Here is a 12,465-nt window from a genome sequence, read left to right as displayed (position 1 = left end):
ACTTAAATATCCAGTCAAAACACTGTTTTCCAAAATTACCTAGATCAATTTCCCCACTCCTTTCAATGAGGTTACGTCATATATTTGTAATACAGTTAGTTTTCTGTATCACAGTCTGCATTCCATCCCGGGATCCCCGAACATCTTGGTTGATTTTTTTTTTGATTTGCATGCAACAAAGTTTTTACAAATTCAAAGTTTTAACAAATTCATAGAGTCATATATCCACCACCTCAGTCCCACAGAGAATTGTTCCATGTTATTCTAAAATCCACCTTGTGCAGTCCTTGGTAGTCAACTCTTCCCTTAACCCCTGGCAACCACTGATCTCTTTTCCGTCCCATAGTTTTGCCTTTGTCATATTGTCATAGAAATGGAGGCATGTAATTTATAGTCTCTGGGTTGCTTCTTTCACTTTAGCGAAATGTACTTGCAGGTCATCTGTGTTGTGGGAATCAACAGCTATTCCTCGCATTGCTGAGTCGTATTCCACTGGCTGGATACGCCGAGGCTCTTGACACAGTCTCCTGTTGCAGGACATCTGGTGGCCTCCAGTTTTCAGTGATTGCGAGTAAAGTTGCTGTGAGCATTGGTTAACTTGCTTTTTTGCGATCCTCTTGGTATTTTCTTCCATCACAGTTGTCAGCATACAGGTCCCACACGTATTTTGTTAGAGTTAAACCTGAGTTCTTTGTTCTTTGTGCTATTTTAAAAAGTCTTTTTTTAATTTCAAATTCTATTTTTTATTACTGGTATAGAAGATGATGGATGACTTTCCTATATGTGCATTACATCTTTCAAACTTGCTAAACATGTGTCTTTGGAAAAAAAAAAAGGATATCATCTGTCTGTATTTTCCCACTTTTCAGTAAAATCCTTAATTCAAAGGAATTTGGAAAAGATGTTTGAAGAATAAACCTATAAAAAAAATTTTCACATTAGAGACAGTTCACAGAAAAAGATCCACAAAGTGTTCCCAAATATGTGAAAGATGCTCAACCAGCTTGATGTGAGAGAAGTAAAAACTGAAACTGGGTTAAGAAAGCATCTCTCAGACTGGCAAAATGAAAAAGCTTAGTAACACCATTGCTGGCCAGGCAGAGGGAAAAAGCCTCATCTTCTGATACAAACTCATGTGGAAGACTTTTGGCCATATCTAGCAAAACGACAAAAACACTCTAGGACTCAGTACTTCCACTTCTAGGAATTTATCCCTCAGATATTCTTGCAAATATACAAATGACATATGTACGAAATTATTCAGTGTAGAATGAATAGAAGAATGAAAGAACTTAAGTGTGTGTATCCCCACGTTGGCTGAATGTTACATCACACAATGCAATGTGGCACGGTCATAAAAGCAGATCCTTAAAATACATTATAAAGTTTTTAAAAATAATGTACAGGAACAGTTAAAGAAGAAAAATAAAAGAATATCTGTGTGTGTGTATGTATCATATCTCTGAAAGATACAGTAGTATTGTTGGTTGCCTATGGGAATGACCACTAGTGTTTGTTTGAACGGGTGGGAAAGAGAATTTTTTATTGTCCTATTTATGTTTCTGGAATTTTGAGATTTGGTATTAAAAATAGAGTCTTATATCTATACACTTCTAAAATCTTAGAAATAGTTTCCCAACCCCTTTTAAAATCTTCCAAAAGAAAATGGTAGGTTTCAAAGCTTGTATTACAAACAAACCTGTGATCATTTCTAACTAAGTTGCAAAAGTCAAGACTGAAAACTGGAAAGGTAAAAATGTATTAGGCAAATTAAATTTCAACCAAATCTTTTATTAATTGAGATACAGAATTTAAGAAAAGAATATAATGGTTGTTCTGTGCAGCCAACAAGAACTTCTTTTCCTTAAATCTGCATATCACAGTGAGAATTAATTTCAAAGGTCCATTAAATCTGAGCATGGAAATTAATGGATCTTGAAAGTATCCCTTTAATTGTTGATTCACAAAGTGTTAAAGTTTTCAGAACTAATGAATCCTCTACAATCATTTTGATCTCACTGAAAACGTTATTAATAATAACAATTCAATAATAGCAAGACATTTTGTGCTATTTAATATAACTTTTGAATGTTAATTTCACCTCTATCTCACTCTTTTTCAAATTTTAGTTTTGTATATGTTTGTAATTTATGTAACCTGTTTGTATAGAAGAATGTGAGCGTGATTTATAATTTAACATATACCTACTGGGGATACATACTTAATTTTCTTTATTGATGGATTTGTGATAAACTTGGGAGACTGTTGATTTAGAGAAGAGCTCATGCTTGGATGGGAGGCCCTAGAGGTGTTGAGCAGGGAGGAGGGCTGTTGAGGAAGAAGAAAAAGGAGAGGTAGAAAGGCCCAGAAAATAGTTCTCCCCCACGTCCCAAGAAATAGAATTCTAGAATCTCTAGGCAGTTGGAGACAAAAGAGTTAAGAATTCCTCATTCTCTAAAGCTCTAAAGAAAGCTTCTTGGTTGAGGCCAAGATCACTGTGCCTTGTAAGAATCAGGGGTGGCTTCATGGGATGCGGGAAGCTGGTGTGAGCTGCCAATCACTGCCTGAGTAAGTAGAGCTGTGCTTCTCCCCCACAGTCACCTGTGGGATGTCTGTGGGTCAGGTGTTGGGAATCTGCATTCTTAATATGACCTCAGATACTCTAATAAAGCCACCTGTCACAAAGAACCAGCAGGGGAAACCTCTGGCACGAAGAAGGTTGTTCTTGGGGCCACCACTGCTGTGGGGTTTTGTTTTATTTTGATTTGTTTGAGACCAGTATGAGTCTAAGATAAGGGATGAAAACCAAGTGAATTTGTAAGCTGTGTATCATCAACCTGGTTGGTCTCCGTCTCAGTGCCTGGCATGACGCTGGGGTTTCGCTCTCTGCCGTACACCAGGGGCTTTTGCTATAAAGGGCCAGATGATAAATATTTCAGGCTTTGTGATCTACACTTCTATTCTCTGGATGAAGCAAAGTTGTCTGACCTGGTCTCTGATCTTTGACAGGTTCTGCCTTCGACAGGTCTGGGGATGAAGGCTGCCAGCATTTTGACCCTGATTGGCTGCCTGGCCATGGCCGCTGAGCCCAAAGTCTACACTCGCTGTAAACTGGCAAAAATATTTGCGAGGGCTAACCTGGACAATTACCAGGGCTTTACCCTTGGAAACTGTGAGATTTCTCCTTTCCTATTATCTTTCTTCCCTTGATCTCCCTAGAGACGTCAAAGGCCCCATCCACACTCACATCCAGCTTGTAAATGCTCCGCCTCACCAGGGACAGCTGCTGGATGTCAACTTGTCATCCACTACTGCTGTCCAGGGCTCCTCTCCTCCCCCCTGTCCTTCCTGTCCTCACTCCCAGAGTCCGGCAAGGGAAGGAAAAAGCAGTGCCACTCTTGCTGGCCCTGTAGGGGGTGGACCTGACATTTAGTCTAGACCAGGCTCAGCCACTGACTAGGTGTGCCACCCTGCCCGCCCTGTGCCCCTCGGGTGCACTGCCCACCCTGACCCTCTCCCAGGGGCTTGTCCGGAGCAGAGCATTGGTGTAGTGTGTTTAAGGGAGCTCTCCCTTAAGAGCAGGTTGGAGAAAATGCATTTTTTTTTCCTGGCATTTCTGGCTTTTTCCTCCTCTAGGGATCTGCATGGCGTACTATGAGAGCCGCTACAACACCACGGCTCAGACCGACCTAGAGGACGGAAGCACCGACTATGGCATTTTTCAGATAAACAGTTACACGTGGTGCCGGCGTGGGACGCTACAAGAGAGAAACTACTGTCACGTAGCCTGCTCAGGTGCACTTTTGATTTTCCAAACACCCCATCCTTGAGGACAAAAACAGGAGAGCTAATCATGGAATAGCCACCCGCCTTTGCTTTTGACTAAAACGTGGAGTCCAGATGTGCAAGCAGGTCTGTACCAGGCCAACAATTATTCAGCAGTTCCCCGCGGCAACACTCACCATCCTGCAGCCAACTGGTCCAGAGGTGGCTTATTCCTTCTAGGGTGACTTATTCCTTCCAGAGGTGACTTATTCCTTTCATGAAGGCCTGCCTATTATAAAAATAGGGGGTTTCACAAATGACCTTACTACCCTTTCATGCATAGAGGCATTAAATATATTCAAAAACTGAGAAGCTGTTTGCTAACTGCTTTCCATAATCAATTCCTCAAAGGAGGCAGTTTATGTCTCTTTGTACAGAATGAAACAAATAAATATACTTCATACAGCATTTCTCTCTCTCTCTTTTTAACTTGAAGTATAGTCAGTTTACAATGTGTCCATTTCTGGTGTACAGTGTAATGTTTCAGTCATACATATACACACACCTATGGGTTTTCATATTCTTTTTCATTATAGGTTACCATGGATATTGAATATATAGTTCCCTGTGCTCTACGGAAGAAGCTCGTTTATCTGTTACATATATAGTAGTTACTGTTTCCAAATCTCGATCTCCCAGTTTATACCTTTCCATCTCCTTCCCCCTCAGAAACCATAAGTTTGTTTTCTGTGTCTGCGTTTCTTAAACAGTAGAAACGATAATAGAATTTGCTTCTAAATCTTCTACTTTAGTCTTTAAGAAATATATGAATTGAGCATGGCAGAATGCGTCAGACATGAGCTCTGGTGTTAAGGATGAGAACACGGGCTTTCACAGAGCACACAGCACATCTGAAAACGTCTGTATTTCATTTTCTTCTTTGAGGGATATTCTTTCTATATATAAAACCCTGGGCTGACAGGTGTTTTTCTCTTATCTTGTTAAACATGTCCTTTATCGTCTGCTTGACTTCTATATTATTGAGAAATCAATGATTTTCTTCTCTGAACTCCCAGGGCTTAACGTGTCCTTTCTCCTCAAGCTCATTTTACCGTTTCCTCTTTATCACCAATTTTCAGCAATTTGATGACAGTGTCTGTTTTGTGTATGTGTGTATGTGTGTTTATCATGCTTGATATTCACTAACACTTTGGATCTCTGAGTGGATAATTTTTCACTCTTTCTCCTTCTAGGAATCTAATAACACATGTGTTAGATCATTTGATGTTTCCCATGGGTCACTGAGGCTCTTCATTTTTTTTCCAGCCTCCTTCCCTTTCTGTGTTTTGTTTTCAGTCATTTCCATTGCTGCTGCTTCAAGTTCTCCGGTCCTTTTTTCTGAAGAGCCTAATGTATTAAATTCACCACTTGAATGTTTCATTTCAGATGTATTTTTCAGTGCTAGGTAATCGTTTATTTCTCTCATTTGATTCGTGTTTTCCTGTATGTCCTTGACATTGATAAACATACTACTAAGCACTGCTTTAAATGTTGCGTCTGCTAATTCAGTCGGTGCTGTGACTTCTGGGTCTGATCTTTCTCCTGGTTGTGGGTCATATTTTTGTGCCTCTTCGTACATGTGATCCCTTTTCACTGGATACTAGACGTCATGCATGTGACATTGTTGAGTGCGTTATGTTGTCTTCCTATAAAGATGGTTGAATTTCATCTTGACAAGCAGTTAATTCTGGTCAGGGAAGTTCTAGACTGTCTTTTCGGGAAATTGTTTAGCCTTATTGTCAAGGCTTGTAACTTTTAGTATCTCTTGAGTATCCCAGGCTTCAGCAAAGTCTCTCTCCTCTGGCCAGTCAGAAATTAAATGTCTCCAAGCCCCGTAGTTGCTCAGGTCCCTGGTAATTGCACTCTGGCTAGCCTCGTGGAGCTTTATTCTTTACATGCCCAGCTTGGCCAAAGACTCCGGGCATCTCTGTTCATATTTCTGGTGCTGTCCTGCGTGGCTGCCACCTCTGATCGCTGTCTCCTCCACTTCCATTCTACCTGGGTTGTACCTCTGTGGTCTGGAAAGCGCCCCTGGGCAGAAGGGCAGAGAGCATCACAAGTTTACCTCACTTCTCTTCCTCAAGGATCGTGTTCCTGCGTTGCCTGATGTCTGGTGTCTGAAAATAATGTTCCCATATGTTGTGTCTAGTTGTTTACAGTTGGGGAGGAAATCCGTTCCTCCATCGCGGCCATGCTTGACTTTAACATGCAGTTTACTAATTTCATATTGCCCAATGTAGTTCCAATTCAGGAAGTCCGGGGCCAATGTCTGTCTGCAAGACAACCATGGATTGGTTCTTGGAAGTTAGAATGTTAGATGGGTCATGGTTAGAGGTGAAGGAGCACTCATCTCCGTTTTCTCATCATAAAAAGCATGGGATTTTTTGAGGCAGCTTTAAAATAGAAAACAGGATGTTGGTTTTAATATCCTAATCACCCCTCAATGACTGTCCTCCCTCAGCCTCGGGCCAGAGAGACTGTAATTATGGACATTATCACTCTGTCTGACGTATTGCAGAAGTAGGGACTTTCATCATGGGAACTTGGGAACAAGTTAGCATCAGGCCGTGTTTGCAAGGTCCGCGACATCTCATGTGTTACAGTGCACACACACCCCGTGCTCCTCGGCTGAAGCTATGCCTTCCTGTTCCCATACCAAATCAGCGTCCTAAAATTGCTGCCAACCTTCCCAAACTATTTGGACAAAATATTTGTTATATATACATATATATATAAGCATGTCTATGTATACACAAACACATATGCATATAATAATATAATAGCAATCTTTATTTCCCTCCAGTAACACACTCCTCACTAAGAGATGCTTACGAAAAAGATTATTGCTTCCGGCATCTAGTCTTGCCCATGTATCTCTGTTTCTCACATCAGCCTGGTCTCTGCGTTGGCTGCTGTCACTCTGGAGAAGTTAAGGAGATGTAAATTGCGGGCATGGTCGTGACATTTTCCTTGGGGGTAGAAGGATGCTGGGCAGAGACAGACTTTGCATAGAACTAACTTAACTGGAAAAAACTAGTTCTTTTTTGTGTAGATTGTTGCTGTTTTCTGTTGTGGGATGTGGGAGAACCAACGATTCAATTGAATAAGGCTTTGATGTTGAACAGAACCCTTTCCTGATTCATGTCTGACTAGACGGAGTCGTCTATTTAAAGTCAGTTGAGCAGAAGCTGTTCTTGGCATGGCTCCTAATACATACTTGCTCTCTGAACTCATTTCTGCCCCTCTGCTGTCCCCGTGTGGCGGTTTCACTGTGTTGCTCACATCTCAGCCCTCCCCCAGATTCTTCTCCCACCCCCCCCACCTCCCTGAACAGATTTTCCGAAGGAAAAGCAAAGTCACGTCCAGCTTGCATGTTCACAGCATTTCAGTTGTGCAACAAAATGCCAGCAAAGCGGGACATGGACAAGCACCTCACACCCACTCCATGGCCTGGGCCTGCAGCACCCACCGCAAAGTCAACAGGCTGCGCACCTGCTGTGTGAGTGAAAGCAAACTAAGGCAGCACATGCAGTCACTAGCACTTGATTTACAGTGAGAAGTAAAGCTTTGTTAGCTTATAAAAATCTTTTGCTTTGTTTCTAGAGAGGTAATTGTTTATAATAATAATGGCTATTACTGTTAGCTGACCTTTGTGAAAAATGTGCCCTATGTCAGGCACATAGTAAGTCTCTTCATGCATTGCCTGCCTCCTGTATATTATTACCATGATTCCGACCATTATTATCCCTATAAACTGAGGTCACACACCCAGTAAATGAGTCTGCTTTCAAACCTAGGGCTACTTCCTTCCAGAGCACTTAAGCTAAGATTCCCACTAACAGAAAACTGTATGCTAATGAAGTCGATAATAAAATTATAACTACTTCATTAATTTTTCAAGTAGTTATTTATTTATTAGGAGATTATCCAAATGTAAGTGCTTGGTATCTAAGGCATGTTCACATTACTGAGAAACACTTTGTTCTCTGTGCGTAAATGCTTGATAAGTGCTAAGATACTCTGGTTTGTGATTGAAAGTGGTTGGGGCCTGGTTCCTAGGAGTAGTGGGTTCAGTGGGGTCTCCAGGGATGGAAGGACACAGATTACACACAGTGGGGAAGAGGCAATCCTATTATACCTGGATTGGCGTGTATCAGGGGCCTAAACACAGAGAGCAAGGCAGGTGTTTAGGGAGAGGAGGTTGCCTGGCTGGAGATGCTGCATGCTGACTGGTGGGAGGAGCGTCAAGCACTGACTCTTCTAAGGTTCTGCTCTTGTGTGGCAGCCCACACTCGGGGACTGAGTGAGCCAGGAGGATAAAAACCAGGCCACAGGGGTCCAACCTGGGCAGCTCTGATGAGCGACATCCGCCCCCAGGCTCCAGGCCAGATGGTGGATCAACGGATCTGGTCCTGCCTGGTCCTGCTTCTGCCCATATCTTCCACAACCTGCAACAGGAGTGATGCTAGACTTTTTGCTTTGTTTCTTTGCCTTTTCTGTCATGTTTGTGCTGAGAAGGATTTTGAGGCCACTTCAGGCGAAGTGATATCGATGAACACATTTTCAGTCGAAAGATTTATTACATCTGAAAGCCACAAAGCAACAAAGGCAAAGATTGATGTATTTGACACAAAACTTAAAAATGTCTGCATGTGAAAAACATCTTGGGCAAAAAAAAAAAATTTAATGCACAAGCCAGAAAGTTATAATCTTCAAAAGTTTACTAATTCCCTAAAAGGAGGCCTTACATGTAAAATTAACAAGAATAAAGAAAACACTGTGGAGGAGGGAGGGATAAATTAGGAGTTTGGGATTAATGGATACAAACTACTGTATATAAAGATAGGTAAATAACAAGGACCTGCTGTAGAGCACAGGGAACTATATTCAATATCTTGTAATAATCTATAATGGAAAAGAATCTGAAAAAGAACACACACACACACACACACACACACAACCGAATCACATTGCTGTACACCTGAAACTAACACAACATTGTAAATCAATTATACTTTAATTTAAACAAATTACAAACACAAGGGATAAAAAACACTGTACTTGTGCATTTCTTTAGGACATAAAAAACATTATTCTGTTGCCTTTCCCCTAAACACATTTCCAAAAACTCTTCAGGAATGATCTATTCCTCTGAAATGTCAAAGAGTCTGAAACTCTAAGATGTGGATGGTCTAGAAACAAAAACAATCCTTTGATTCGTGAACGAGCGTAACAAAAAATCAGGATGTGGCTCACAGTTCTTCCAACCCTCCTGTTCCAAAGAGCAGTGAAGAAAATCCGATTTGGGCCCCCTCTCTCCCCCCACTGAACAGCGAAGTCTCAGCTAGGCTTTCACTCCCTCTTTTGCAGCCTTGATCACTGACGACCTCACAGATGCGATTGTCTGTGCCAAGAAAATTGTTAAAGAGACAGAAGGGATGAACTACTGGTAAGAGCCTTTCCCTGGGAGACTCAGGCAGACGTGGGTGAAACCTGCAGTCTGTCCGTGCATCACAGCTGCGGGGAAGTGGACCAGCTCACCTCTGCAGAGTGGGCCAGCGATGTTCACATGGCCTTGTCTGTAGCCTCTGCCGCTGGTGTGCGGATGTGCGGTGACCCTGATAGAAGGGCTCAGTATGGGGAGGAGAGGTGGATAGGGAGTCATGATCATTTACAATTGCTTTTCACGTTAAGGTGTTCCAAACAGTGGAGAGGTGCTTTCTCATGTGATTTGGAAAGCATCAATGAACACAGTACACTCGAGGGGAAAAAAAACCTTGAGAATGCTCTAGATTTGGGTAAGAGTTTGGAGGGCTATGGTAACATTTGGTGGGGAGAAAGAGCAAGCAGTGGGGAGAGGTTACAAGAGAAACTGACCGGAAACCTCCCTAGTTTGTGTGTGAGACATGCTCAGCGGGCACTTACCAGCATCTCTGCGGCTGTGTTTCTTGTGAACACAATCAGGTCACCTGCCTGGGGAACCTGACTTTGCAGAGATGTGGACATTTAACTACCTTATTTAGCATCCTTATAAAAGTTGTTTACTTGTTGCTGAGGCTAGTATGGACCAGGAGGAAACCAGGGAAAGTCTTCATAAGGCAAAAGGACGGAGTCTTAGATCGCAAGTAAACTAAACCCTGGGCACCACTGATTATTTGGGTCAACTGTTTACGGAGTTTGAACCTCTCAATCTTTGGCTTTTCATGCTCCTTTCTAATGTTCCTGCTCCCCTCTCCTCCTTAGGCAAGGCTGGAAGAAAAACTGTGAGGGCAGAGACCTCTCTGAGTGGAAAAGGGGGTGCAATGTTTCATGAATTGGAATTGCTCCAAGGACATGCCGTGACTCCCTAGGGTTCGTGAGAACGTCACAACGGTCGTGTCATCTTGCCTCCCTTCCCCTAATATTCCTTCTCAGAGCTGGAGAGGGAAAACCAAGCTATGCTTTTTTAGGAAATAAAGACTTCCATTTGAGTGTCTTGACTTTGCCCTGAGTCCGTTTCAATGATGTTTTAATAGCACAAGGTTATACTGGGTTCAGGAGGCATCAAGAACCCAATGGTAGACCAGACAGAAAATGTCAAGGACTAACAGGGAGCCAGCTGGGAAGTAAGGGGACAGATTCTAGAGGGGGGAGCCCCAAGAGTCAGGCAGAGCTGAGCCCCCAAAGAATGAAGAACCCACATAAGCAGCTCTACACCCTAATGTCCCACTGTCCACTCAGTGAACCTGGTAAGGCACTGATAATGTTGTGAGAAGAAACTGAAAACCTATTTCCAAAGGTCTTGGAAACTGTAAAAGGGAATATAAATCCTAGTTGCTTATTTTAATACACTTTTGTTGAATGAAGATAACTCAGGAATAGGAATAATATTTTCCTCTTGAATTTCTGAGGGCCTTGATTGTGGAAAATTATCCAGGACAAGGCTTTTTTTAATCTCAAATGATTATTTGCAGAAATACTAAAGCAAACGTCTGGGGAGGGAAGCAGTAGGGTTGCATGCTTAGAACTCTGATGAGTTTTGCAAAAAGATCAATCAAATTAGAGGGCCAGACAGCTTTCCTTCCCCTTGGACTTCAAAGCGTTCTTTGGATTTGGATTTTTTGTTTTGTTAAAATTTTTCCTCCTAGTCTTTGAATGGCTGGCACTGGGTTCCATGCCCACCTGGGTCATAAACATGGTCCCATCGGTTTTAATGAAGCAGGAGGTTTGGCTGAGAATGGGGGCTGCCAGGTAGATGAATGGCAGGATAATAATAATGAAAATGCATACTTATGGACATCTCTGTGTGCTTATTGTTGACTTAGTAGCGCTTAATGGATTCTGAAATTTTCAGATTTTCTTCAGCCGCCTGAAAGAATGATGTTTTGATTCTTACATCAGATGTTTCAAAAGCTTTTTCCCTTGCTTTGTAATGCCTGTTAAATTGTCACAGGATTCTGTCTGTTTAGACATGTATAAAATGTTTATATTCTTTTGGCAAGGAGCAGTTCAGATTTTTTAAAGCCTATGTCTGCAAGGGAAACCAGTGGATGTGAAATGACCCAACAGGAAGGCCCGGGCAGCTGGCCCCTAGGGAGTGTTTATGGCTGCTTAGGTGCTATCGCAAAACCATCAGTCTGCCCAGGAGGGACCTTCTTCTAAGGGGGCAACTTACCTGCAAGCATAACCGTTTTCCTAACAAACCTCAATTACGTGCATTCTCCGGGTCAAATGGCATTCAACGTGACCCTGCTCCATCCACCTAAAGTTACGGCAGGGCAGCCCCACCCACTTCTAACCCCAGCAGGACAGAGAATGAACAAGAGAAAACTCAGAGAGCAGAGCCGCCCTGGAGAGAAGCCATCCCTGCGTGGAGCAGAGGGCATCCTGGGAATATCTCTTTGGGATCTGAGCTGCCCAGCCCCAACGTTCCATGTAATGAAATGCCCTTTAGATAGTCAGGTCAGTTTCCTGACCAGGCTAATGCAATCTGTAGGCCTAAGTCTGGAAACAGTTTTGTTATGAGGATATAAGCATGGTTTTTGTGTTTAATAGATTTAATGTAAATGGATGCTGGAGTAACGTGGGGAGCGCTGGGGATAAGAGCTGCAATTTCGTCTCTATTTGGCCCCATTAGAATGCTCATCAAAACTGCCTGGAGGAAGCGGGAACATTCTCTCCGGCAGAGATGAGCTGAGGAAGGACTGTGTGTCGATGACCAGGGGCAGAAGGATTTACACTCCAGACCAGAGGTCAGCGAACTGCACTCATTCATCTGCTGCCCCCCTTGACTTGGGAGTCGTATTTTTAATGAGGAGCCATTTGGGGGCCGCAGGAGCCAGGACTCCTTACAGTAAAGGCAGGGAAGCGTGCTCCTTCCAGGGCTAGAGCGTTTTATGGGTGTCTGTGCTTCTGGTTGTCCTCAGACCTGGAAGATGGTGGCGCTTCCCTAGAGCCCCACCTGCCTGAGGTCCCTGTGGCCCTCCCGCCCCCAGCGCCGTCCCCCCTACGGTCTTCCCCAGGCCTAGCTGTGTGCTGTGTAAGGACGGCGTGTGCTCCACGAGGGACTACCCAGGACTGGTGGCCTCACCCAGTATGGAAGCTCCCTGAGGCCTGGACCAAGGATTGGAATTGCGGAGTTTTAATTCTGTAGCCTGCTGT

At 43.1% G+C, this 12,465-nt stretch overlaps 1 protein-coding gene and 1 long non-coding RNA gene across 3 annotated transcripts; one reads left to right on the top strand and one right to left on the bottom strand.

Annotated features, from left to right (window-relative positions):
- Positions 1-66: 66 nt before the first annotated feature.
- LOC140691570 (uncharacterized) lies at positions 67-2,375 on the bottom strand. The gene is made up of 2 exons (XR_012067311.1): positions 2,222-2,375; positions 67-918 (listed from the first exon to the last, which is right to left on the bottom strand). It is a non-coding gene; the product is annotated as an uncharacterized lncRNA (long non-coding RNA).
- Positions 2,376-2,441: 66 nt separating this feature from the next.
- On the top strand, positions 2,442-10,304 carry LOC102533536 (lysozyme-like protein 1). Of its 2 annotated transcripts, none has more exons than XM_006215928.3 (5): positions 2,442-2,568; positions 3,010-3,172; positions 3,637-3,795; positions 9,196-9,274; positions 10,069-10,304. In XM_006215928.3, the coding sequence occupies exons 2-5, from the start codon at positions 3,034-3,036 to the stop codon at positions 10,136-10,138; spliced, it is 447 nt and encodes a 148-aa protein (XP_006215990.1). In that variant the 5' UTR covers positions 2,442-2,568; positions 3,010-3,033; the 3' UTR covers positions 10,139-10,304. The 2 variants fall into 2 exon arrangements, with proteins under 2 accessions (XP_006215990.1, XP_072811180.1); XM_072955079.1 differs by lacking the exon at positions 2,442-2,568 and adding an exon at positions 2,669-2,718.
- Positions 10,305-12,465: the final 2,161 nt, after the last annotated feature.

This window comes from Vicugna pacos, chromosome 35 (genome assembly GCF_048564905.1).
Source record: "Vicugna pacos chromosome 35, VicPac4, whole genome shotgun sequence".
Taxonomy (NCBI): Eukaryota; Metazoa; Chordata; class Mammalia; order Artiodactyla; family Camelidae; genus Vicugna; species Vicugna pacos.
The sequence above is the reverse complement of the archived record's forward strand: the minus strand, read 5'-3'. Positions and strand labels throughout refer to the sequence as shown.